The sequence below is a fragment of the Pithys albifrons genome, chromosome 10, assembly GCF_047495875.1.
Source record: "Pithys albifrons albifrons isolate INPA30051 chromosome 10, PitAlb_v1, whole genome shotgun sequence".
Classification (NCBI taxonomy): domain Eukaryota; kingdom Metazoa; phylum Chordata; class Aves; order Passeriformes; family Thamnophilidae; genus Pithys; species Pithys albifrons.
This window is the reverse complement of record NC_092467.1, coordinates 14,307,604-14,334,703: the sequence shown is the minus strand read 5'-3', so window position 1 is coordinate 14,334,703 and position 27,100 is coordinate 14,307,604. Positions and strand designations below refer to the sequence as shown.

At 40.6% G+C, this 27,100-nt stretch overlaps 3 protein-coding genes across 7 annotated transcripts in view; 1 reads left to right on the top strand and 2 right to left on the bottom strand.

The window, feature by feature from the left end:
- CDC14A (cell division cycle 14A) overlaps positions 1–15,639 on the bottom strand; it is a 51,851-nt gene extending 36,212 nt beyond the window's left edge. For both annotated transcript variants that reach the window (XM_071564763.1, XM_071564765.1), the window contains exons 1-3: positions 15,263–15,639; positions 14,580–14,670; positions 4,840–4,915 (exon numbers count right to left, since the gene is read on the bottom strand). In XM_071564763.1, coding sequence (XP_071420864.1) covers positions 4,840–4,915; positions 14,580–14,670; positions 15,263–15,368 — 273 coding nt within the window. In that variant the 5' untranslated portion in view covers positions 15,369–15,639. The remainder of the gene's footprint in view (positions 1–4,839; positions 4,916–14,579; positions 14,671–15,262) is intronic.
- A 2,751-nt stretch (positions 15,640–18,390) lies between these two features.
- EXTL2 (exostosin like glycosyltransferase 2) lies at positions 18,391–26,870 on the bottom strand. 4 transcript variants are annotated; one of them, XM_071565590.1, is made up of 5 exons: positions 26,406–26,870; positions 24,820–24,890; positions 23,026–23,453; positions 21,592–21,662; positions 18,391–20,998 (listed from the first exon to the last, which is right to left on the bottom strand). In XM_071565590.1, the coding sequence occupies exons 2-5, from the start codon at positions 24,822–24,824 to the stop codon at positions 20,507–20,509; spliced, it is 996 nt and encodes a 331-aa protein (XP_071421691.1). In that variant the 5' UTR covers positions 24,825–24,890; positions 26,406–26,870; the 3' UTR covers positions 18,391–20,506. The 4 variants fall into 4 exon arrangements, with proteins under 4 accessions (XP_071421691.1, XP_071421690.1, XP_071421692.1 ...); XM_071565589.1 differs by having other exon boundaries at positions 26,467–26,870; XM_071565591.1 differs by having other exon boundaries at positions 26,386–26,444.
- Positions 26,594–27,100, top strand: part of SLC30A7 (solute carrier family 30 member 7) — a 31,333-nt gene continuing 30,826 nt past the window's right edge. The window contains exon 1 of the mRNA XM_071565588.1: positions 26,594–27,068. Within this exon, the coding sequence (XP_071421689.1) occupies positions 26,989–27,068 (80 nt within the window). The 5' untranslated portion in view covers positions 26,594–26,988. The remainder of the gene's footprint in view (positions 27,069–27,100) is intronic.

Genomic DNA, 27,100 nt, shown 5'->3' with positions numbered 1-27,100 from the left:
TCTCTGCTGACACTTAGGGGTAGGGAAGACGAGGCAACTGATATGGAATAGTGTTTTATTTGTTTAAGTAGAGGCAACTGTATTTCACTTCCAGAAATCTCTAAACGTCAACTCTCACCTTAACTCTTGTTGAAGATTTTAGAATAGCTTTAACCAGAGAATCAAATTTTGCAAAAACCCATATAGCTGACAAACTCAGGAGAAAACTGATGTAGGTACCACAGGGAGCTTCTGACTTGCAGCCCCCAGAGAAACAGCACCTTTAACAGCAGTTCCAACTGTACATTCCAGTCTGGTGTCATGAGCCACAACTTCCAGAGGCAGGAGTGAGAGTTAATGCAACTGAGTGTATCTAAATGGGACTGTAACTGCCAAGATGGCTGGTTGCTGTTGATTGGAAGAGGCTCTATCTAGACACCAATGGCAACATCTCTCTCACTGTATATGCAAACATACAAAGCACAAGTAGTTATTTAATTAGTGAAGCATTCCATTATTATTAAAACTTGACAAAATTAATCCCAGTATTTTAAGATTCCTCCCTTCTTCCCCCTCCTCAATATCTTAATTTTAGTGTTCTCTAACTGTAATTCCACCCATGATGTGTAGGTGGGCTAAGATTACAGTAGTTATGCAACAGTGACAGAACTTCAATTATAACTTATTGACTACTACTTATTTTAAAGCAAAGTTCTTTGCAGCAGTTTATAGTTCACCTAAAACACTATTTTAAACTGCAAAGTTAGCTAGCCAGAAGTTCTATATAATAAGATCACAGTTCTTGTATTATTTCATAGAATGGATCTTTTTAATCATATGGGTATACCAAGTCACTCCAATTTTGAGACACTTTGTACCCAAAGTAGTAAAAAACTAGTTTTCAGAACATTTAAATGGAAACAATATATCAGTTTTATCGTATCATTTTCAAAATATAAGACTTTATTTCTAGTTATATGAAATATTTAAATGTTTTTGAATCCTGACTAAAGCTTTAACATGAAATTGCAATTAATATTAATGACTTATAGCATAGGAACCAGTGGAAAACAGCAGCATGATTTAACTTTTGAGAAGTCCATAAAAAACCCCACTGTTTTTATTTGCTCACTAGTTGCAGAAAATCAAGTTTTACAGTAAGTTTTTCCTGAAGGTTCAATGCAATGCTTCTGGTAACATTAACATGCAAATTCTCTCAGTACACCTTCAATATCAATACTAAGCTATATGATCTACTTTAAAAACTACCAATTTTCTGACTATACTTAATAAGCTATGTCTGCTCTTTTGGAGAGGTTCAGTGATAAGCTTTCAAGACAGTTTTTGGAAGGGGACTCTTTTTACAGCTCCAGAGCTCCACCTGAGTGGATTAAGGCTTCAGTTCCCTTAGACACTGCATGACTCTGTAAAACCAGGAATGTTTCAGGGAGAACTCCTTCAATACAGGTTATCTACAGAATAACTATAGGCGGAGATAACATAGTTGTGAGTAATCTTTGTTCCTAAAACAAAACTCAGGCTCACCCTGTGACCGACGAAGAGTGTTTTCCCTTACCAGGAAGAAACTTCTAGCACTTTTACACATCATTAAAAGACAAAATGCAACAATATAACACAACAGTACCTGTCAAGATACATCCCAGAGGAATGTCCTGAAAGAGTATTTCGAATTAAAAGCAGAGGTCACCTGGCAGCATGGCAGGTGTTGCCTTAGGTGAATAAAACTAATTGATAGGGTATACAAGAGGGCTCCAGAACACGTTACTGTCATCGTATGATTACCTTCTTTTTTTTTTAATAATAGATAAGTTCCTGTTTCTTGCAGGCCTCAAGAGAGATTTACTTGCAGAGAGCGTGGTGACAGGCTTAGAAAGTGCCATGGTAGACAGTTACTAGATTGATAGCTGTGTAAAATCATCAGATTATTTGACAGTATTTTATATAATGGATATAGTTTGACACAGTTGCATTGTTCAAGTAAGAAATTAGTGCAATGTGTTTAATAAGCATGGATCGATGCAAATTCTACTGTTATATATATACAGGTGCGTATATATGTAATATGTACATGTAAATATCAGTGAATACAAGGCTGGCATATTTCACAGAAAATGATTTATTAAAACTTGTGCATTCAACCCTGCCTCAGAATGTAAAGGAGATGCTTGCAATTACTATAGTTCCATGTGAATGCCCAGTGATTTATTTATATTAAAACAAAAAATAAGCCAAACTCCCCTGCGATTCAGCAGCAATACAGTCAGCACACAAAAATGTTAACTCCATAGTTCATAATCCTGCCAGTACTTTTCCTCTCCTGCTTTTGGTCTTCAATACTTTTATCATTTATATCAGCAGCAGTCACTGATCCCCCTCTGCTCCTAAATTTATTGAGAACGTGTAAAGCTACTTACACATAAAACAGCAGGTTTCTTTAAGCAGTTTTCATGAAATCAGACTTAAGAGAAGAAAAAAATTTCTTTCATAAATGAACCCCAGTGGCTTACTCAAGCATTTTTGCCCCCAATGGAATTCAAATAACAAGCAGAAAGATAGCACAGCCAAAGCATTTTTTTCCGGCTGTTGAGCTGGATAGTCAAAATCACCTCCACAGCAATCAGCAAGTGAAACGAAGTCTGAAAGGTTTTCCTGTAAGGGATAACCAGGATTTTACCTCAAACTTTCTCAGCAAATGGATATCTGAATAAATTCTTCAGCTTTTCAGAACGGATTCACTACCTTTAAAATCAGTCAGCATAAAGTTACCATAAGTTTACTATAAAATGCTGCTCTGTCACTAGCACAATTCCAACTGGTACCCTTCTTCTTCCTCACCAGTCCCCCAAAAATGAGAGAGGAAACCAGAAAACAACCACCATGACTAACTTCTCTCCCAAACCAGAAATAGATATAGTTGAAAGATTTGAAAGAGAAGTCTGTGGGACTTGCTAAGTTTAAAATCAGATCTTATACTCTCGTTTCTCCTGTTCCTATTCACAGAAGTTTCAAAATTAACAAAGTCTTAAATTCTCTTTGAGACTCTATATCCATACAAACCCCATCATGTTTTGGAGCAATTATTTTGTGCCACACTTCAAGACTCTTTTCTTAAGAAAAGCCCATGAAGTGCTTACCCAACCAAGTACATACCAAATCACTGTGATTGCCCAGGGTCCCAAAAAAGCTTCAGGATGGCAACAGCAACCATCCCATGATAGTCTGCAGTGTCTTTTACTTCCTGTGATCAAATACCTCCTGCTGCTGGTCTCAGGGAGCAGGGTATGCAAGCCTTAATGCAAGGATATGCAAGCAGCAGGGTGCCCCAAAAGGACTCATTCACTCTCTCTAGTCCAAATGGCACTTCCCATGACCTGAACTTCTGTCATACACACACTAGTTCAGGGCTCAGAATTCTCCTGGGGACACTTGTGAAGGGCACAGTGGGAAGATTGGGTGTAGAATGGTAGAAATCATGAATCCCTAATTCTTGACTAGCAAAGCTGAGCAGCAGCCATTGTAGCCAGGCCTGCAGTGCCCATCAGATGGATGCTTCTGATGCACGCAGGTACACGTGGAGATGGATGTGCAGCCCTGGGACTTGTCTTACAAGCTCACCTACCCACTGCATGTAGTATCTAAATTCGCTCAGAGTCTGGCATATATTTTAACTACTAGAAGAGCAAAGCTTGCACGAGCAGTACTGGCCTACCCCAGAGGTAATGCCAATCAGTCAGACTGGAATCTATTCAACTGTAAGTTTCAACACCACTTTGGCAGCATTCCAAGCTTTAGCTGTTTGATTTCAGGTATTACTTTCAAGTGCTTGCACTCTCAGGTTACTCTTCCCTCTTATGCACTAGTAGTTTAAATTAGCCTATTTGGAATTAGCCTCTGGCAGCAACAAAGCCCCTCCTCCCAGAGTTGACGAGACTTCTCTGTCCTGCTCCTCACCAGCTGTAATCTTCACTCAGCAGTGTCGGTGTGTTTGCTCTTTTCAAAAAATATAAAATTACATTAAAATGACATCACAGTTGCTAAATCAACCCTGCAAATAGCGGAGTCAATTGTTCAGTTCCAAGGTAGCTCCCTTGATTATTTTTTCCATGATAATATCCAATCTATCATCATGCTTACAAGACACCTCTGATGATTAGCTTGCCTCATTCCATGCAGATAATGGTCTTACAAGAAGAATAAAGACTGTAGATACATTCCTGTTTAAAATCAAACCATTAAAAAAGAAATCCTGGGGTATTTATTAGTTGTGTACTTATTTCTTGGGTGAAACTGTTGGTACCGAGGCTCGAGACTGAAGGCATTCTGGTTCAACTAAAAAAGTATGAAGATTTGCTTTTAATATTTTATAAGGATTTAGAAACTGTAATATTTAGTGAAGAGTTCCCTCACTATTTGCCCAAAAGTAATTAGTATTCTGGAATTAAAACACTTTCCATTTCTTGCAATTGATAGATTTTCTACACATGCTGCACATCACTTCTTCACAGGTATTTGGAGAGTAGGTTAAGTCCACAGCTGTACAATCAGTGTACTGGGTCTGGTTGGGATGGAGCATAACCAGTGGGTTCTGTTATTATTGTTTTTAACACGTATGGTTATGAAAAAAAATGCAAATACAGTCTTCAGTCCCTCACCTGAAAAGCAATAGTGAAGGCTTTTTTTTTTCACTCTTCAGAGGAAAAAGAACTCAAAGAATATCCTTAAAGTTTAGCAATAACCATCTAGATAACGAGCACCTAACCACCACTTTCAAATTGGATAATCTTATTTCAATTTCAAAACACACAAAAAAGGAACATTGTTTTTTAAACAAAAGCTTACCTTCAGTTTCTTATTTAGTTTGCAGCAGTATCTGTATAACATTGCCAAATTTAAAGGCCCAAAATCTCCATAGAAACTGGGGAAGAAAAGAAACCCAGTGTTATTTATACAAAGTAGCCAAGCAAATTTCAACATGCATGCAGTTGATAATTCAAGCTGCAAATTAGTAACTTTTGTAGGATACCAAGTAACCAATATACATGGACCAAAAGATAAGTCCTCAATGGACTCATTGAAGAGGACAATAGTAACAATTAACTTGAATGCATTTGTACCTTCAGTTTAAGATATTCTGTAATTACCTTTCTATTATATACATGCATTAATGACAGATATTTTTTTCTTCATCCCATGATATCGAGTCTGGTTTTGGTCAAAACTACAGAGAGAAGAATTTCAGGACATAATCTACACTTGAGCCATGTTGATGTCATCCTAGATATTCTACAACTGCTTAAGATAAGAATGTGTCATTACATAGTATTAAGAATAGGATAAATAGAATTCCTTATGGGTAATAAAATTATCAAATTTATTTTAATATGTCCAGTCTTGATGTCTGTCTGAAATTTAAGCATATTTCTTTATATCCAATCCTTCACTACTCCAGAGATTAAATACTACATAGACACTTTACATCTAATTGCTTTTCCCTTTGTCCCAAAATCCTCTTGTGTCTAGGCTGTTCTTTCACTTTATTATTTATTCCATATTGTGAATATCAATTTCTCATTGCTCTTGTTTCTCTCTTTTGGATTTTTAAACATTCATATTACTTTTGAAAGAACACTTACTGCTCTTAAGGTAAGAGCTGCCAGCAGTAGTCTGTACAGGAAAATTATTGCACATCTGCAGCTGGTAGAGACTCACGGTGCTCTTCCCAGCAAACCCTTCATACAGGCACCTCTACAAGTAACAGCAGCCTTTAGGCAAGGAACTTAGAGCAACCTCCTCTAGGGATTTCTCTCTTCATCCATTGTGCAAAATTGCTCAAAATTCAAGTTGTAAGCTTCCCCCAACAACTTTCCTTTTGTGTACAGAAATCTTTATCTTGAAGATCTTTTTAGCACTTACACTTCATTAGTAACTTTCCCCCCACATTCTCTCAAACAGGAAAGCCGAGAGCAGTGCAAAAAAGAGACAACTGTATTAATTTAATCACTATCTAATACAAGTAGCCTGCCTGCCACACCAATACTGTGGCACTATCATCTACTTTACAATATCAGGTAACAATGTAACTGTTGGTTAAGATTCAGTTCAGCCCTTTGGAACAAAATATTAAGATGTAATTACAGAAGCTAATTACCTGGATGAAAGGCCAAGCTGTCCAGCTACTAGGACTTTATTTGCAGGGTGCACAGAAGTTAACTAGCTCAAGAGAAAACTGCAGTGGCAGTAAAGCAGGGGCTTAACTTCAGAACGCCTCATTTTTCTTCGGTAAGTCTCCAAATATGCTTGACATTTATAGCTGTTTTTAAAACAAAACCCTCCATACAGTTTTTCACATAGATGAAATAAAAAAGTTCTAAGAAGGGCAAGTATGAGTTATGACAAACAACAAGTTAAAACTGGAGCTCTAACAACACTGGAGTTAATGTAGCTCTAGAAAAGCCATACAGAAGGCTTACTAACATCTCTTCCCATGCTGCTACACTAACACCTTCCGTAAGTCAAAAAAACCACCATATTGCTCCATTAATTGTAGAGCATTCTTCCACTTAAATATATGATGGAAAAGAAGAACTTAGGAATTTAAGATTATTTTGGAAAAGTACTTTTTATTGTGAAAAAACATGGAATATGATAGTTACTATAATACAGAATCCTTTTTTAAAAACCATTGTGAGCAAAGTAGCTGAATGATTTAACCAAATACACAGTCCATCTAAAGAACTGAAGAACTTCATAACTGATGCTTTAGGGTAAGTTTTTATTTTATTACTGTTCACTTGCTAGAAGTACATCAATATGAAGTCATATATCCACTTCTACTTCTGCACATGATTAAATTCAAACAGAAGTGTAGAAGTACATGAAAATTAATTTACAAGTTTGTCCACAACAAATTACTATTTTAGTGGGCATAAGGACAAAATACATTTGAATCTATCCATGAAATAATTGTATTTCTACAAAACAAAGCTATTCAGCTTCTCAACCACCTTTAACTATTTCTACATCACTTAATTCCCATTAAGTGTGGTGTGCTTCCCTTAACACAGTGGAGGTGAGGGAGAAGTATTTGTGTTTCAAACTTTAGTCCTGTCACCATTTGTCTATGCTGCAGAAACGAGATACTTCTCAGAATTCAAACACAACCATAAAGGAAAGGCACTTTCAGTCACTGCTGCACCAGCATTGTTACTCATACACAGAACTACTGGCAATTCCCAAGTTATTTACATTAACACCATGCAGGCAGTGTAAACCAGCCACTGGCTTCACTGATACAACATTGTGGTTGATACGAGGCAGAAAAGTTGTTACCTGCCTAATTTTAACTTCCTCCACTTAATATCTCATAAGTGGACTAAGTTGGATTATCCTTTTTTTTAGTGAGGCTGAAACAAGTGCTTTACAAACCTCCAAATCAGAGAGTTCTCTGAAAGATAATACAAGGCTCTGTACTGAATTCAGAGAACTCTGATCTACAAAATCTTTCTTCAATTTACATCCTTAGGCATTTCCAAACACAATTTCTGACATGTTTAAGCAGAAGATTTTAATCTTATGCACCCTCATTACTTTTTCTATAAAAGCCCATTTGTGTACTTGAATTAGAGACACTTGATCCTGACTCACCCAGAGGATTTTCATCTGAAGAACAGAACTTTGATGTACAGTTAAACATAAGTAGATGTTGGGAAATGGGAAGTATAAGAAATGGGGAAGAAACGACACATCAAGTCACCATCCGAGTAAAGAATTTTATTTGCCCAAAGTAGAAGATAAACAAAAGAAAAGTCAAATCCTATTATATGATAGCCACTGATAACAACCCACACATTATTTTACTTCCACCTCTTTTACACCTAGGTATTTTAATGAAGCATTTAAATACAGTTCAGAAATCGGGATGTCTCTGAAGCTTAAGCCGGTTAAGAGAGAATCATTTACAATGGAGGTGGGAACCACATATGAGGAATAGATGGCAGGTATGGTATTAATTAACATTTAATTATATTTTGTTTTAATCAAGTACCTAGATAATAGCTTGAATTATTCTTCCCCCTCAACTCACAGTGGCTTGCTATCCTTAGGCTTCTAAAACTAAGTAGCAAAACCCTAGAATATACTATATGAATATTCAAATAGTCTACTTCAAAAATACTATCATGATGCTACCTGGAAGCAGTAGCTTAAGTTTCTGGTACCTGTATTCTCCTTAGAATAGACTCCTAGAACCACTTCTCCTATTATTTATTACAGCGTAAGATCTGAGGCATTTGCTGTATTGTATGATAGGAATGGTCACCCACCTAGAATGGCCAGCCCATAAAGGGCTCATTGGTCGTCTCTGTCAGGCAAGCAGCTCCTGTAAATTCTTTCAGGGAAATTAATGGAATGCATCCCGCAACTCTGCAGACAGTACCTCAAGTCGCTTCCGACTGCAGTTCCAAGGGATGTCGCGTGAAGGTGCCGTGAGTCAGTTCAAGCCTAAACTGGCACCTCTTCTGAATGTGAATGTTTCTTTTTACGAAGCATTTAAATATCACTGACCTTGGAGCTTCAGAAAAATTACTAACAGATTTCCTATCTTGAACTATTGGATGATGCCTGGTTATGGTCAATGAAGGAATAACACAGTCTGGCAGACTTTTAATTGAACTGGTAACCCCTACAGAATCATTGAATATGCTGAGTTAGAAGGGAGACATCAGGATCCTCAAGTCCAACTCTTGGCCATGTGCAGGACAGCCCAAGAATCACACCATGTGCCTGAGAAATTAAACTCAAGAACTTTGAAAAATAACACAAATACATCTTTCTAACTGCAGAACTTCACTAATTTACCAGCATTTTACCATTCAAATTTACAATTTTACAATTAAGAAATTAGACTGAATTACAGTAAGAGAAACATTCTCCACTTGCTTCTCTCTCCCTCTTTCCAAGGCTGGAATATTCAGGTTGCTGCACTCTGAGGGTCTTGCTGCATCCGCTCCAAGTCTGGCCATTAAGCAGTGCAAGAACCAGGTACTGCAGAAAGGCCAAGTGGTATTACAGGTACATCCTTCAAAATCATTCAGAAGCCAAACACATCTTACACACAACAAATTTCTGGATCAGTGTACACATTCATTACAACCTAACTGCTAGTCAGGACATCAGTCTTTTTCTCCAACTTCCACTTCCTAGAGTGTGTTTCTCCTCCCCACTCCTCAAGCACATGAAAAAGGTGTGATACTCAGTGACACTGTTCCCAAGCTCTAGCCCAGTGATTCCAGGAACACGTGAATTGCCAGGAGCTTTCTCATCTGAGCCGAGACAAAATCCCTGACACTTAATATTACTTAGGGATTGCATGCTACTGAATTAATAAAGGATGATACAGCAAATATAACCCTGGAAATATCACCTCACTGCCTGCATCCTAACGTAGGAATAATGCAGTGGCTCTGGATTATCAACAAAAAAAACAAAACAAACAAAAAAAACCAACCACACCCAAAAAACCAAATGAGTATTAACTCTGTTTCCTCTTGTAACTTCCAAATCCTCCTGAAGATCCTGACTCTTCAAAATCCAAAAAGAAGTCATGATGTAAGTTACAGATAATTAAATAGCTATTCCAGACACATTCTTTTTTAATGTAATGCTTCTTGACATCAAAAACAAACTAAGAAGAGGTTCTTCCAAAAAAAGCTTCCCTCTTCAGGTACTGTTAGAAAAGAAGTCATCTGTTAACAGAAGCCAAGATTCTCATAAGGGGTCTCCAAAACAAAACTGGAGCTAGAAACCAGTTCTGTTTTACCCTGGTACTTTTTTATTGGAAAAAAAAATCCTCAGTACTACTAGCAAATGCTTTTACCTTTTACATATGAAAAAGCAAAGACTGATATGGTAAAACAATACATAGGTATACAATCTATGAAACTGCTGGACTGAAGAGCACACCACAGGTGTTAAGGGATAGCACTTTACAAGTTTCAAATGAAAAATTATGGCAGAAGTTCATGTCTGAAGAAAAAATTTACATTCCCAGTTCTTAAATCTTCTCATTTTCTTGTTTACATTGAAATTTTCCCATCTGAACATAGAAAATAAATAAAAAAGCTGGAGTATTATTCTTAATACTCATCTGTAAGAAATCACCATACAGAAGTTGGTGTAAGTATATGAAGTTTTTCCTCCTCTGTATTTACAGTTATTTAGAAGTTGGGAATGTTTCTTTTTTATACTTTGGACTTCAGCTTAGTAGGCTATCCTGGTCATCCATTAGTAAAGGTGAAGTCTTTAAAAGTTACTGGTGAGAACAAGGAACACCCTGTTTTCTGTGTGAAGTGACAGCTCTGGTTATTGGAACAAGGCTAAGTTTAAGTTTTCTTTTTCCTTTCAAATTATATAAGCCACGGAAAGATGGAGAAGTTCAGGTTTCCTATTCAAGTACAATTGCTGCACAGCCACAGCAGAGCAGTCAGCCAGAACAAACCAGACAAGTTAACACTTACTCTTCTCACAGGAAAGAGAAGCTGCTTCTTTGCATATACACGTGCAGTGGAGGAAACTGTACTAATTTAATATTATTGTAGCTAAACATTTGAGTCTTATTCTATTGCTGCATAACCAAACTAACACGAAGACTGCTGTGACTTGAGCAAGTAACACACCAAAGCTTGAAAGAAACCTTCAGTACAAAGCACAGGAGATACAGACACTGTTGTATTAACTCGTTTTACAGCTGCTTACACAATGTCAGAGATTAGATCTGCAAAAGCTGTTTTTATACAAGAGATCCAAAGTGAGAACAAACGACTGAACAAAACCATTATGATTTATGAAGGCTGACATTACAATTTACCAGTATGAGATTCCTGTTTCACATTATTTAAATTTTAATTTTCTTTGAGAAAGTTATTCAACAATAAAAAGGACATTAAAAGTTGCTTTGATTAAACCATGTGAAAGCCAAGTTAACCAGTCAAGTGTAGTACTCTCAATCCAGATCAGATTACTGAAAGGTGAAATGCGAAGGACTCTATTCTTAAGAGAATAAAAAGTTTCTTACTAGTGCCTAACTCATTAACTTAGATCTTGCCAGGGCAAGGCTTGCCAAATTACAGTCTTCATCAAGATGGATTATTTCTCATTAACTCCATTTGTCTGCAGTAACAGTTACCTGCACTACCTTCCCCTGAAAGGCTGTGTACCCTTACAAGCAGCAGCGCAAACCTTCTCAGGAAGGTCAGAGAGTTTCAGAAAAACTCTGCCAAAATCTTAAGAGAAAAAGAACCATCAAAAAAGAGATTTCAGAATGGTATCATTTCATTCATGTTTCTTGTTCTCTTAACTGAGGTATTTCCCTAACATAATAGGTTCAAGGTTATATTGCAACACATTTCACTAAAATAGTGACAGTTCTAGTAGCAAGTTCCTAGTCAGGTGGCATTTAAGAACACTTTTATTATCTTTTTGAAGTGTGCATGTTTAAATAAGGCAGTGTTATGAATTCACTAGAACAGCTGAAAACTTCAAGTGAAAACTAAAGGCCAAAGTGCTCAAGATTACATAACCACACTTTGTGTAAAATGTAGTAATAAATCACGTGACAGGCTGCAATAGCAAGGCAGCATTTATCTTATCTGACCAAAACTACCAAAACCATTAGATTTAGCACTGCAGCTGTTTTGTTTAATAAATGTACTACTTATGTACAAAATTATTTCATGTCTCTTGAAGAGTGGGAGAAAAAATGGAAGTGAAGCAGTGAGTTTTTAAATACTGTGTGATCCAATAACAGGCTCTCTGTAATCAGACAACTCCAAACCTACATGTTCATGAGGTTTTCAGATCAGATACTCCTTCAGTGAAGCAAACTGACACCTTCATAAAGTCAACTAAATAAAATTCTGTAACAAGTTAACAGAACGGCCCAAAGAAAAGCAGGTTTTTTCCAAGCCCAATGAAGTGTCCTTGTCTTGTGACTACTATGACACAGCTGAACAAAGTTGTCAATAAACACTGCATTAACATAATTAATTGCAAACCCCATGGGTGCTGAGGATTTCATACCTGAGCAGACATCTATCCTCCTCCTCCAAACACTCCAACAATTCATTCAATAAAAAAGCAGAAGTGGCCAAGACATTCTGATCGCAACAACCCAGGTAGGACATTTTGAATAAAGACTCTGCAAAGCACTGCTCTAAGAGACAGCACTTCAAAACTCACTTCCAAGTATTTATTTTGCTATCTTGTGACAAATACTTCTAATCACTTTCTCAGAAAGAAGGCTGCACTTTTGAGAAAATGAGCAGAAAATCAGATCTGGTGTATTAAAGTTATACTCCACTATTAGTTACAGACCAGCCCTGAGGTCAGGCCCTCACTTTGTGTATGGGCTGTGAAACACAACAGACGGATGTCAAGCTTGATGATGAGCATAAGAGAAACTATGGCAAAATTAGTATTTCTCCAAGAACTTCAAGTCTTGCATTCTAATCCTCAATTTGATGCAAGCTTTCCAAATCCAGAAAGATATTACAGAGTTATATAAAATTGTAACCCTAATGACTCCTGCTTTTGCTTCCCTGAGACCACATAAACTTCCTTAAATATGAGAGGAAAAAGAAGAGGGGACATGGGTTTCTACTAAATATTGCATACACTGATAGTGATAGGTGCTGCAATATAAATATCAGGGGAAAGGTTAGCAATGTTATGTAAAACAGTTAGGTTACTACACAAAATAATTGATTCATGCCACCTGGCAACTGTCACTTAATTTCTACCTCATATCACATTTGAGTATTTTAAGAGCACAAAAGGGAGAGTACTATTATACTATCAGATACAGGACACCTTTGAAACAGGCCGAGTAGGAACCATCAATTCAGAAAATACACTATGAGTTACAAGTTCAAAATCTTCAGATATGCCCTAGAAGATAAAGGAAACTTTGCTTCCTTTCATTGTGTGGTAATTATACCTGGTATCGGGTTAGACCTGGTATGTAATTAACAGGTAACTGGGTTAAGGAGGATACCCATGGAATTTCTGTTACACGTTCAAAGAAAATTACTTCCCTTCTCCTCCCCTCTCAAATTTCTCCGTACTTTTTTTTTTTAATATGAAATTGTCCTCCTACAAAATATCCCAGTTACAGTCCTTGGTTAGCACAGTCCTCTGTAACTAACAGTAGAGAACTGCTCCTCCTGCCTACCCATAAGATCAAACCACTAAGATTCCTTCACTCTTCCTACAAGCATATTAGGAATTAAAACCAAAACACCTCAGGTCAAGCGTAACACAGAAGTCTAGAAGAGAAACAAGTCTCCTTCCATTAAAGAAAATGGAACATTTTCATGTAACACAAATTGCTCCGGACCTACCACAACTGAATTCTGCTTTCAATACTAGGTCAACCTTGCCTTAGGGCACTCCCAAGGTCCCTTCCTACCTAAATTACTTAATGATCATTACAGAAACTACTCCCAACCCAAGCAGCTGATTACAAAAGTTAACTTTCAGAAGGAATCATTGGGAACTTCAACAGAAACGCACAGCTTAAGATGAGAAAGACTAACAAAACACGTGTGGAAAAGGCACCCTAAAATGGCATAAAAACTAAGCTAAAAGCCAAGGAACATTGGTTTACACCTTCACAAGAGCAGTACTGAAGTCCCTAGAGAAGAGAAGGAAGCATAGGTGATGCTCACAATTTCTTCAACCCATATGGAAAGTTATACTGAAAATAGGATCACACTTTTTGTTGCAGTTCTTCTGCAGCAACACCCTTGTCAAGTAGCGAGATATGCCATCACCTGTGATACAGCTGAGCTGAAAACACCGTGCAGAGCATCCACTTTTTAACCGCTGCACAGCATGATTATTTGTTTAGGGTATTTTATGTCCTTTAACACTATTCACAACTATAATCAACTTCACTTTTTTACTGTCTATGTGCAGTCAGTGTTTTCCAAACACATGAAGCTTCTACTTGACAGAAAATATTTTTTCTGATGTCCTAAAGCTATGAAAGTCATCAGGAAGTGCTATTTTAAAACCTTCTTATAAAATCAGACTTATAAAAGAATTTGCAGGAGCTCTTCAAAAGCACATTTAAACATTACATTCTTGTAATTCTGTATTAAAAGTGATCACTTCATAGTCTCTGTACAGGAAAACACAAGAAACTGAAAACAAACTATTGTTTCATCTATTCATGCCAAATAATCTTCTATTGAAGGTACCATTTACTAAAAAGTAATTAGTATAAGAGATCTTCTCCAGATTTTAAACAAATCTTACAAGGTTCAGATATATCCCTCTCCTGGTTCAACCACAATTTAAGCCATTTAACTGACCTTGCAGCTGTTTTTGTGGGTCTTTTTTTAACGCTAATCTTGTTAAACTAGTTTCAGCTAATAAATAAATATATTCAGGCTAACTTTATGCTCAGGTTTTGTGTAACTAACTAAATGGGGAAAAATATTCTATATAGTATCAAAGAGTGTTGGAAAGCCTCTTAGGTGATCGCTTTGAAAATGCAAAGCACAACAGATCACAACACTTACTTTTCATAGACCAGTTCCTCATCGGTACAGAAGTAGTGGGTGTTTACGGTACTTTTCGGTTTATTTCGTAAAGTAGCGAAGTACAGCCGATCTGAAAGGCAGATTAGGGGCACAGGGTCACGCCTGTCACCCGCGGCCCGGGGCGGAAGAGGCTCCGCCGCTCCTTTTTCTGCTGCGCGAGCAGCGGCGGCAGCGCCCGGAGCGCTCCGCCCGAGAGCGGCACAGCCCGAGAGCCCTGCCCTGCCGGGCCCCCCGGACCGCCCGGGAGCGGCACAGCCCGAGAGTCCTGCCCTGCCGGGCCCCCCGGACCGCCCGGGAGCGGCACAGCCCGAGAGCCCTGCCCTGCCGGGCCCCCCGGACCGCCCGAGAGCGGGTACAGCCCGAGAGCCCTGCCCTGCCGGGCCCCCCGCACCGTCCGGGAGCGGCTCCGGTAGGGGAGGCACAGCCCGGGAAACAACAGGTGCGGCCCCGCTCCCTGCTCGCCGGGGGCGCTGGGGCAGGACCCGCTGTGGTGCGGCCGGGGGCGGCAGCCCGTGGAACCCGCCAGGCAAGGGGGCCGAGCACGCAGCAAAGCCGGGCAGGCAGGCGGGACGGGCGGGAGAGACGCCAGCGGGTTTCCTCTCTGAGGGAAGCTCCGGGACCGCCGCGGGCAGGGCACGGGGCGGCTCCCGCCCCGCTCTCACCTTTCACGAACTCCGAGGCTCCCCCCAGCACTTCGGAGGCGGCCGCCGGCGGCTCCATCTTAAACAGGGCGCGGAGCAGCGAGGCGCGGGGCGGCTCCGAGCTCATGGCGCTCTCGAGCAGCGCCGGCGGGGCTGGGGTGCGCTCGCTGGGACGCAACTCGCTGCCCGGAGGGGCCGCCCGCCGGGGCCCGCATAGGAGCGGGAGCGGAGCCGAGAACGAGCCTCGGGGCACGGCGGGCGAACGGCTCCAGCTCGACCCCACCCCCGGCCGGGAGACGCCCCCGGATAAAGCGGCAGCGGGCGGTTACTAAGCGACCGGCGGCGCTCTGGCAACGGCGTTACGGAGTCTTTTGTCTCGCCCGGCCCAGGCCTGACGCTGCGAGTGACCGCCCCCCCCCGCGCTCGCCCCCCGGCCCGGCAGCGCCTCTGCGCCCGGCGGGGCCCGCCCTCCGCCCCGCCCGCCCGGCCACCCCCGGCACGGGCAGCGCCACCGCGCCCCGCTGCGCTGCCGGCGGCTTTTTCTCACCCGAGGGCGGACCGTGGCACGGCCCCCCACGGGTACGGGGAGGTGGCTCAGCGGGAAGCGGAGCTGGGCTGGAGCGGTGCCTCAACACTGCGGGCGGGCAGGGCCGCCCCGGGGCGTGGGCTTCCCGCGGCGCCGGCGGAGCGCTCGCCGCCCCACCTGGGGCACCATCTACCGGGACGGACAAGGCGGCTAGCCAATCAAGGGCCGCCCTCCTGCGCCCCCAGCCAATGAGCGAGCGGTGCCTGGGGAAGTGCCCCGCCCACGGCCCCCCGCGGGCAGGGGTTTGTACGGCCCGTCGGGCGGGGGCAGAAGGGGCCGGGGCGGGCGGGGCAGGGTCGGGCCGGGGCAGAGCCGGGCTAGGATGGGCAGGGCCAGCGGGGCAGAGCCGGGCTAGGATGGGCAGGGCCAGCGGGGCAGGGCCGGAGGCGCCGCGCGAAATCACTTGCCAATGCAAAGGGAGGGCGCGCACGCCCGTGGTACGAAGCTCTGCTACCGCGCTGGCTCGAGCTGTGGGCACGTTTTTCTGCCACCCTCCTCTTTAGAAAGAACTGATAAGTGCCAAAAAGGGCAGACAGTCCGTCTCATTTGTACTGCTAAAGCAAAATTTTGCAAAGGAGAGGGAGATACTTTCAGAAAAAAAAAGGAGGAAAAAAAAGTCATTCTTCCGCAACCTTCCCCACCACTGAAATACCTTAAAAAGATGCAATAGAAAGCCATATGCAGTCCTGAGGTTCACATTATTATCACCATCTTTCTCCAACACCATAAGTAACGTACTTTAACTGCCAGTTCATATAATTAATCCTAGTGTGTCTGCAAATGAGACTAAACATGACTGACACGCTCCTGACTCTGCAGGCTTTAATCTAGTGCCATAAACCCTGGATAATCTTTAAAGCTTTACAAATAAGTACTACAGAAAACACTTCTCTAGTGCAACCTGTGTAGTTGCTAATTTATTTTTTGTGTTGCTTCTAATAATTTATACGTGTTCTTACATTGTTTTATCTACTTACTTTTTTAAAGCTCCAGAACTAATATTTCTAAATATGACTTTGTTTGGACCTGATGCTGTGAACTTAGACAAGAAACAAACATCATTCCCAGTAATAAATATTGTTCCATAAAAGATGCTTACCAGAATGAGACCATAGTCTTCTGTAACAGCAAATGAAATAAAGGTTGTCAGAAGGTATTCCCTTTCATGGAAATCAATGTGTTTCTTTTTCCTTATATTATTCTATAGGGCTGTCACATTTAACCCTGAATTAAATAAGTTTGTTTGTTTGTTTACTTACAGGCAATTTGCTAAGGGGCACCATAGCCACAACTGTAAGAAGAGGGGTAGTAAGGTATTTTCTCCAGAACTGGAGTTTTTTAAACACCCTTTTTTTTACTCAAACTTCCACTGCAGGTCAGTGTAACCTACATGTCTAAGTCTGTGCTGCACTCAAGGGGAGTTAGAGTGAGCATACTCAAAATAGCTGTAACAATGCTCTCTGTGGCAACAGAAGCCAGGATGGAGCAGTGGAACAGTCTACTATCCACTATGTAGAATCCTTACAAACAGTTTGTGTTGAAGCTTATTATTTGTAAACCCACCTAGCTGGACACTGAACCTAAGAGGGAGGTATGGCTAGAAACTGAAGCCTTGCTGTCAAGTGTTTGCATACTGCTTATATAACTTTTTCAAAAGTATATATATTGTTTTCATAGCATACAAGTTCTCATTTGTGGCAATTAGCCTTTGTAAGCATTGGAAATACTTAAATTAATTTTTATTTTCTCCTCTGTAAAAATATATACAGAATATCCTCCGTGTCCTTTCAACTCCATTGTTGCTTCTCATAGCTTTTAGGATGATTATTTAACTAAGTTCACCTTGTAAAATGCTACCTTTAAGAACGTACTGGTTCAAAACAACTTTGTTAGTATAATCAATTCTAATTACTCAGTTTAACATCTGAGATCAAATATCAAGGCTACAGTGACATCTTGTGGCATTTTTGGATAAGGAAGCAATTTTCTTGTAGTCCTATTGCATTACTTTAACACTATATCTTGATTTTTCTCAACAAGGATTTATTAAAGCCCTTTGTTGCATAAACACTAATTTCTACAGAACATTCAGAGGTGGTGATGAATCTGTTTGGACTCCAAAATATTTCCAAATGACATCTAGATAATCTCTTAGAAGAAATAATCACATGCATATTATTTTGTTTAAAATCCAAATTTTTGGTAATGTATTTCACTAAAGAATCCTAAGGCACTTTTATAACCACCAAGGAATAAAAAAATCAGCCTTTAAAAAATAAGCAAAAAAGACCCATTTCGTTCCTCAACAAAATGAGTTACAACTGGAGCTGAAGACTTAGCTTTGAATTTTCTTTGCTACCTGAGATTAACTGCTTAATGCTGTTGTTTTCTTTTCTTCACTCACAAGTGGGCCTTACCTAAATTAAATGAATGTATGTGCCAACAAGTATACATTTTTTAAAAAAAGAAATCTTGATGCTTCTCATCTGCATGCAAACTGTGAGCTCACTTTTGACATCTTAACACTAGAAATTTTGGTAAATAATCTGAAAAGCATCATAAATCTGCTTTCTGTATTTTATTTGACAATGGTACAAATTAATTTTAACAATATTATTAAAAGCTTGTTCTAATAATGTTTTCACTGATACAGAAGAACAAAAAACCCCCAACCCAAATCAAAACAATAACTTCTCTCCAACAAAGAGCCAATATTAAGATTTAGCTGAGTTGACAGTTTGTTTCACATTTTAAAAATAAGGTAAACAACAACTGTGAGTCATCACAATTCTAGCTGATGCTGCACAGAACAGAAATTACAGAAGTCCAGTAAGTAAACAAAATACAGTAAACTACTACTGGGAAAGTTGCATTTCTAGAAAGATGATAGACCTGTTTGTATACTACTCAGCACTACAGCACAATAATTATAAAGTACTTTTTCACTATTACAACAAAAGGAAGCAGACTTTACAATTCCATGTTAAGATTTTGCCCTTTAAATCTTAGAAAAGTACTAGGAAGACTTCACTGAACAGAAATCAAATCCTTTAACACCAACAGAACAAGGGGAAAGAATCCTCAAATACTCCCCCAAATACTCACACTCTGCTGCAAAGAACTTGTCACATTGCTCAAGCAAAGAAATTATAATTTAAAAATTATAAAATTATACACTTTTTGTGCCGATGCTATTTGTTTATTAGGTATTAGGTAATACTGGTTGCCCACAGGTATTTTTGAACTGATACTAGGGATTAATTAAAAGCTGATGCAGATCAAACTAAATCTGCTTTGGATGCCAAATCTGATTCTGTGGTCCAGGAAAATCACTGTCTTTTACTCTTTCTTCCATGCCACCACCCCCCTCCCCCCCCCCCCTCCAAACCTTCTGCAACTGCAATGGAAAAGGTTTGCCCTATCTATGTTAACACCAGGTTTCCAGAACTAGAGTCCCAGTCTAACAAAAGCTGTTTACAGCAGCTGTTTCTTCCTATAAATGTAGCCAGGGAATTCAGAGACTGGTAACAGTCCATCCCTGTCAAACATCACCATACCATAAAATATTTCTTTGTCATAATGCTTTATCCCTTCATTGCACATTTTAGTTCTGTTGCCATAGCCGCCAAAAACAGAGGAAAAAAAAGAAGTAAAAAGCAAACACTCACTAGAAAGAGTAGTTAAAAAAAACCCAGCAGACCTGTAAAATTACAAAATGTACACTGGAATAAATGTAGAACAGCTTGCTCTTACTAGGAATTATAAATAATACATTCTTAAAAGTAAGTGAGGATTTTCCTGGGCACATTTTTGTATCAATGTAAATGCAAAATATCAAAATAAAACTAAGTAGTAAGGAGAGTATTAATTAGTAACATCCCATCCATTTCTTTAACTGCTTATGTAAGTTTGATATTTTATGTATTGTTTCTTACATTTCCAGCTGCTAGGATTTACCTTTCAGCTGCTTGCAGTGTTTCAGCAACTCTAGGCAAATCAGTAATGGGAAAAAAAGCCACATCAGAGATCATTTTCCACTCTCTCAGCAGGAGCAGATATTGTAGGTAATGGTTTTAGGGCTGTCTGAGATTAAGGTGAGGTACTCTTCTTGCTTTCATAGCAGCTTCAGAACATCTCAGGACACCGAACAGCTTATATACAAACGTCAGAGGGGTTTTGTACAGGAGTCCAGAAGCCTGGCCAGCAGTTCCCTGTAGCTCTACTACAGTTTCCCTGGGAACTGGGTAGGAGGAGGTGAGGAGAGGGAAGGCAAGAAAGCATCTCAACATGCCAAAAATACTGTCAAAAATATGCCTCATTTGACTAGATACATATATGCAAGGAAAAAAAATCAAAACATAAGATCTGAGAGGTAGAAGTGGATTTTTGTCTGCATGTTTCTGAACAATTGGCCTGATCAATTATAAGAACTTTTCAGACTTTAAGGAAAGAGGAGGTTTTTATCACAGCTAAACATAACTATACATTCTTTTAAAAGTTTTTCAAAACTTACCTGGTGAATTAGTTAGAAAGGAAAACTACATAAAAAGCCCAATGGAGGAAAATCAGAGGCTACACAGAAGGATGGCCAAGATGCAGTAATTACACCTTCTTCTCTCCTTGAACTCAGTGCAGTTCACTGAGTACTGTTTAATATTTAACACCTTAAATTCATAGGCTTACATTTTATTTTTGTGATTGGCATAATTAGGAAAACCAAACTGAGAAATCATGATATTAGAATATTTTAAGGGCATGCCATCATAAATATTAACCAATTTATTTACACAGTAGGATCTCTGTAACAAATGCTCTGCTCGGTGCCACATTCCAGAATAGCCACTGTTAGTGTCTTTTTCTAAATTTCTTATATCAACAGGTTTCACAAACACTCCTGAAGGCTTCCCAGTATGCTTGGCTACCAGAAAATTCATGGCAATATCATCACAATTCTGAGTTTCATCTATTAAGGCATAAACTGCTTCTGGCTGTCGTTGAAAGTCTTCTAAATATCCACTGTGAAAAAATGCTGCACCGATAAGAACCATAGAATACTGATCTCCATTTCCAAATCCAGGGTTCTGCAATTCAAAGCTGCCATAACTGTATACACCTGAAGGAGTAGAAATGTGCTTTCTAGGAACAAATCCCACTATATGCTCTGGAAATTGCTGAAAGAAAAGAGAAATTTAAAATAATCAAAGTGAACCCCACACTGTGAAATGTGTGTTAAGTGTGTTCATAAGAGATTTACGTATTTTTTAAATGAGAGGAGCACACAGTTATTGCCAGGAAAGAACAAAGTTTTGACATATAGTCCTTTGATCTGCATAAATGCTGCAATTAAATACAGTTTTACAAAACTGACACAGTTTGCCTCATTCCACATCAGGGAGTGCCAAGAAACATCTATCCGCAAATTGCAGCTGTGTATTTGGCACTGAAAATAACTTTACAGACATTTTCTCTTGTTTTGCAAAGCAAAACACTTTTGTTTAACAGACCACGTTAAGTTTATTTAAATTCAGCAGTTAGTAGCTTCATGGTTTTGTACAGTAAGAGCTACAATTTTAAAGTTACAGGTATAGCTACTACTAAAGAATATTTTTGAAATTTCTACTATTCAACACTTCAGTCCTTCAAAAACCTAACTTTATAGCTAGAAAACTAATGGTAAAACACTATGATACAGTATTACTCTAATTAAAACCATTAATCTCAATTGTAACTCACAAGTCCTGCCTGCCAAGATGCAAAACATTACCTGCCAAACAGAGAAGGCAAAAGCCAGGTCATGAGCACTGACCAGTGTATCATCGTCCATCATTAAAACAGCTGAAGGGAGGGGGAAAAAAAAGAGAAAAACTTTTAATTTATCAAAATACTAAATACACAAGCACAGTATGCAGCACAGTATTTTACAAATTAAATGTGAAATTTCTATAATCATTAAGCTGAACTACAACTCCTTGAAAGTATATTGAGAAAAGATAATTATATTTCAAAGCTAAAGCAAGGTTGCAGCTTTGTGGTAACTGGAAGTAAACCTATGTTTTAGATTATTTGCCAGGCAGTAACAAAACCCAGCAACATTTGATCATCTGTAGTACAGCTGGAGAGATATGTGTTGGAAAACTTGGGAGTGTTTGGCAAAGCAGCTTAAAATTCTACTAATCTTGTGTAAAGATACAACTAAAATAGAGTTAGATACCTTTCTTTAGCATATGAGCCTTATAACGAATTCTTAGTATAAAATTTTACTCCTCACTACTTGCAAGTTCCAAGCAAGTTAAATAAATTGCAACATTCAATATGACTAACTACAGAAGGAAGACTCTTTGCCTTAAATTTTAGAAAAAATACTATCAAGAAGTGGAAAAGGAAGGATATTCTTAGATCAGAGCTCCAGATGCATTGAAGTTTTTTAAGTTTACAGTCAGCACAAATCCCATTACAGTAAATAAAACACTTGGGAAGCTGAAGTTTCTAGTGGCTTCCTAGAAATCATGGGGTTGGAGTAGCAGGGCATGTTAGGAAGGGGGCAGGAAACAGAATTACCTTTACTAATCATGAGTAAGGTCAGGTCTGTAATGCAACATATGGGGTTTTTTTCCACTTGAAACAAACAGGACTTATTGTTGTACACCTCCTGGAAAGAGCTTAGGAAGAATATTTAGATGAATAGCCAAAAGACTGGGGAAAATACTCTTAAAAGGGATGCATAATTTGAGATAAAAAGCCAGACAGCTGGGGAGGGAAGTTTCTCAGAAGAGCGGAATATGCTTGAGAACTTAAGTCTTAAAAAGAATGGATTAAATCAAGTCTTTACCACATGATTTAAGTCCAGATTAATGCAGAGACTCAGCAAATACATGCATTATGAATTTCAGTTTACACTACAAAAGGAAGAGAGGTTGAACTACCTACATCTGCCTGACAAAGGAAATGGAGAAAAGTTGCAAAAGCCCATGAAATACATTTGACATCTCTCTTCTTTTGCCCTACACTTCACTGACAGCCTGGTGGTGGTGTGCATCTGATACTGTAACACAGGTTTCCTCTCTGTTACCCCCATTCTATTAAGTGACCCAACAGATCCATGTGGATTTATTACATAGTATAACTGAAAAGATCTATTAGCATTCAGACTTTAAGCATGAAAATAATATTAGTAGTAGTGATAGGAACTGCTGATTACCTTTTGTTTCCAGCTCAGGGAAATTCTGCAGTCTGTTTCTCATGCGATTTACACTTTGAACTTTAAAGACAACAGGGACAGGATGAGGCCCCAAGGAATTCCACATCTCCTCTGGTGTCTTCTCACCAATGTTGTTCCACACAACAATTACTTTATGGAGGTTGGGGATGGCTTGATAATGATTTAAGAGCTTTAGCAGTAAGTCAGTTCTATTATATGTCTGCATAATAAGAGTAAATGAATCCAAGGCAGACTGACTCTGGGGTTTTGGTTCCCTTCTCAAATTGGGCAATTTGTCATCTTTGATATTGGGAAGCAAAGCTGTTAAAGCACCTGCCACAAGAAGCAGTACGACGATCACCACAGAGGTGAAGCGGAGCAAGCGGATTCCCATAACTCTTCCTGGAAGCTTACAGAAGTGAAAATACCTTTAAAACAAGTAACAGGAAAGGAAAAGTCATTAATGCCATGTTAATGAGCAAAATTCCCACAATATTAAGCAGATTTTTGTTCAAGTAAATAGATAAGGAGGATTTTAGAACATTGGCCAATTACTATCAACCATCAAGACAGGTACTTCTGGTACTCAGTTTCTGTGTTTGCTTTTCATTTTTTTTGGTTAACTCTGAATTTCACTCTTTTGTGAAAATGAATGCAGAGTAATTCTTTAATTAGTCATTGTTTCTGAAGGATCCAGCAGCCACTGCATTCCATAGTTTTCCCCTCAAATGTTCTTCATAGAACAACAGGATATCCTGAGTTGGAAGGGACCCACAAAGATCACTGAAGTCCAATTCCTGGCCCTGCACAGAACAGCCCCAAAAATTACACCATATGCTTAAAAGCCTTGTCCAAACACTTCTCGAACTCTGTCAGGCTTGGGCTGTGACCACTTCCCTGGAGAGCCTGTTCAGTGCTCAACCACCCACTGGTTATGGGGTGGTTATATATTTCCTAATATCCAACCTAAATCTCCCCTGATACAGCTTCAGGCCATTCCCTTGGGTCCTGTCACTGGTCACCAGATAGAAGACATCAGTGCCTTCCCCTCCACCTTCCCTCACAAGGAAGCTGTAACTAAAACGAGGTCTCTCCTCAATCTCCTCTTCTTCAGGATGAACATGCCAAGTGAACTCAGTCACTCCTCAAACAGCTTCCCCTCGAGGCCCTTCATCTCTTTGTAGCTCTTCTTTGGACACTTTCTAATAGCTTTATATACTTCTTAAATTTTCTCATATTAATTCTTATATTCATAGAAAACTGCACAGGACCACCCTGGGGAAAGGCTGGCCCAGTGCAGAGCAGAGCAGAGCAGGACAAACCCCTCCCTCAACCAGCTGGTGATGCTGTGCCTGATCCCCCCCAGGACAGAGACATCTCTCCTGGCTGCCAGGGCACTGCTGACTCATATTCCACTTGGCATCAACCAGGACCCCTTTCCATGGCACTGCTTTCCATTCTCTCTTTCCCCAGTCTGTACACAACTCCAGGGTTGCCCCATCCCAGGTGCAGAATCTGGCACTTATCTTTGTTTAACTTCATACAGTTTCCTTTTCTCCTCCTTGACTGCAAGATTAGCATGAATAGAATACAAGATAAATATTCTAAGCTTGCTACTAAGCAGTTATTCATCTATACATATTACCCAGCTTGCCCCATTAGTAATTTCTAGGCTTTCAGCAGGGAATTCTGATCAAATTCAGTGATCCAGGACAGCTGAACAATCATCATTTTTGAAAGGGTATTGAAAATATGAATATAAATTAATTTAGTCTAAAAAGCCTCATAACTTACCTCATTGTTGCCAAGTAGGACTGTTTTCCCCCCCTTCTTTTTTACAGAGCAGTTGTTGGTGATCTTCAAATCTGTTGGAAATTAAAGGGACTCTTTAAGTGATGACCAACAATTATCCACATGCTACCCAGCATTCTTTCACAAGTAAAAGATCCTCTCAGTTACTGACTGATATATGCATTCATGGCAATTATGCCATCCTCTTCCTATGGCTCAGCTGAATTGTCTCTGCCTTTCAATGAACACTCCAGAAATAAGTTATTACTCCAGATGGTTAGAAAGAAAAGAACATCACGTTTCTCTGCTTGTAAAATAGTTGCCTTGTGCCAGTGCAATGTCTATGTGTTTCATCATTAAGCTCAGCCACAGAGATACAAGGCTGTTGCTTTGTTCACTGGGCATCACTAAAATACATATTTGGCTACCACAGTCAGAATATACTCCCAATGAAATCATTGCATTTTATGGCTCATCTCCTTCACATGCTCCTTCCACTAAGCTTACCAGTTCAGTCAGGGGTTTAAGACAACAGCATTTTATTCTTCCCATCAGGTTTGGCAGCTTGGAAAATTTGAGTGTAAGCACATAAAGAAAGGATGTGCAAGATCCTTTCTTTTGCAGGACAGCAATACAAGAAGTCTGGGTCTGTTAAGGCTCCTAGCTTGTTGGAGGGATTTTTGTTCCTTTAAAACTAGCTGAACAAAGAAAGAGTCTTTAGTTTTGGTTTAGGAACAGTACTGTGAAAGCTTAGAGAACAAAAATTTGCTGAACTTGAATAACTGAACCAATGTGAAATTTTGTAAGAGAAATTTGTTTGGGCTGTGTGAACCTGCTTCTTAAAAATACAGATTTGCCAATCTGTGTGTATACCAATCTGAATATGTCCACATATACAGGTCTTCCCAAATTTGAGTTCCAATTTTACCACTATTTTGTGAGGTCACTGAAACTATTTCCAGAAGCTAATCCTTTGTTTTGGTTGCTTAATCTTAAAGGTTTAAACAATCCCTCCCGACTTCTAAAAATTATTAGCAGAAGTGGCTACTCAGCATTTGTGAAGTCCACCATATTGTCATCGTATGTGCTTCTAAAAACCTTAGCTCCTCTTTCCTCAGTCTGCAACCTCGTTGCAACAATCCTTACCAGTACTACCGTCATGATTAATTAACATTTAAAAGCATACATAAGATGAAAACATAAATATTGTTTGCTGTTTATGAGGCTTCCTTGCTTGCCACATATTCTAGTGTTTACAATAGGCTGCAGTGGTAAGCAAGAACGATATTATATAATCTCTAATTAAAACAGACATCTATTTAGATTTTTTAGAATTAGCATAATGGCACTTTCTGATGTGCCACGAAAGCGCATATCAGTTTTGCCAGTTAAATTATGAAACTGCAATGCAGGCTTGACCTCTTTCGAAAAATCGTACAGAACTCCCTGTAGTGAACACAAAACTGACCAAAATAAAACCTCCATGTCCAAACCCAGTGTTTCAATACTCGTTCCGAGACAAAGATTTCTCGAGCGGGTTCCCCAGCCCTGGCGGCAGCGGCCCCGTACCCGCACCCCGGTACCCGCACCCCGGGACCGCAGCAGCTCGGTGCGGTGCAGCCCGGCACTCCCGCCCGCGGCTTGGCTCACGTTCCGCCTCCTCCGTACGGGCTGTGCTCCCGAGGCGGCACCGGTGGTACGGGCAGGGCCGGGCGGAGGTGCCGGCGCGGACCCCGCCGCCCGCACAAGCGGCTCCGGTGACTCAGGGCCGGCCGGAGCAGCGCTTCGGCTGCGCCGCTTCCTGCGGAGCGCCCCCCGCGCTTCCTCCCGGCAGCTCTGCGCTGCGGGCCGGGGTCCCGCGGCCGCCGCTGTCACCGGCGGTGTGCGCTGCGCCGCCGCCCAGCGCCGAGCGCGCCCGGCATCGCCGGCGGAACGCGAGCGAGCGCTGTCACGGCGTGAGCCGGAGCTCCCGCCCCAAGCGCGGCTGTCACGGCACGGGCCGGGCCGGAGCTCCCGCCCCAAGCGCCGCGTCCCCCGCGCTCCCCCGTCCCCGGCGCTCGGGCGGCGCAGGCGTGGTGGCGGCCGGAAGCGGCTGAGGGCCGGGCAGCGCTGCCGCCCCCTGCCCGCGCCGCCCGCCCGGCCCTAGCGCGCCGCGGCCCCGCCGCCGAGAAGATGCTGCCGCTCTCCATCAAGGACGATGAGTACAAGCCGCCCAGGCTCAACCTGCTCAGGAAGGTGTCGGGCTGGTTCAGGTGAGTGGCTTAGGGCGGGCCGGGTGCGGCCG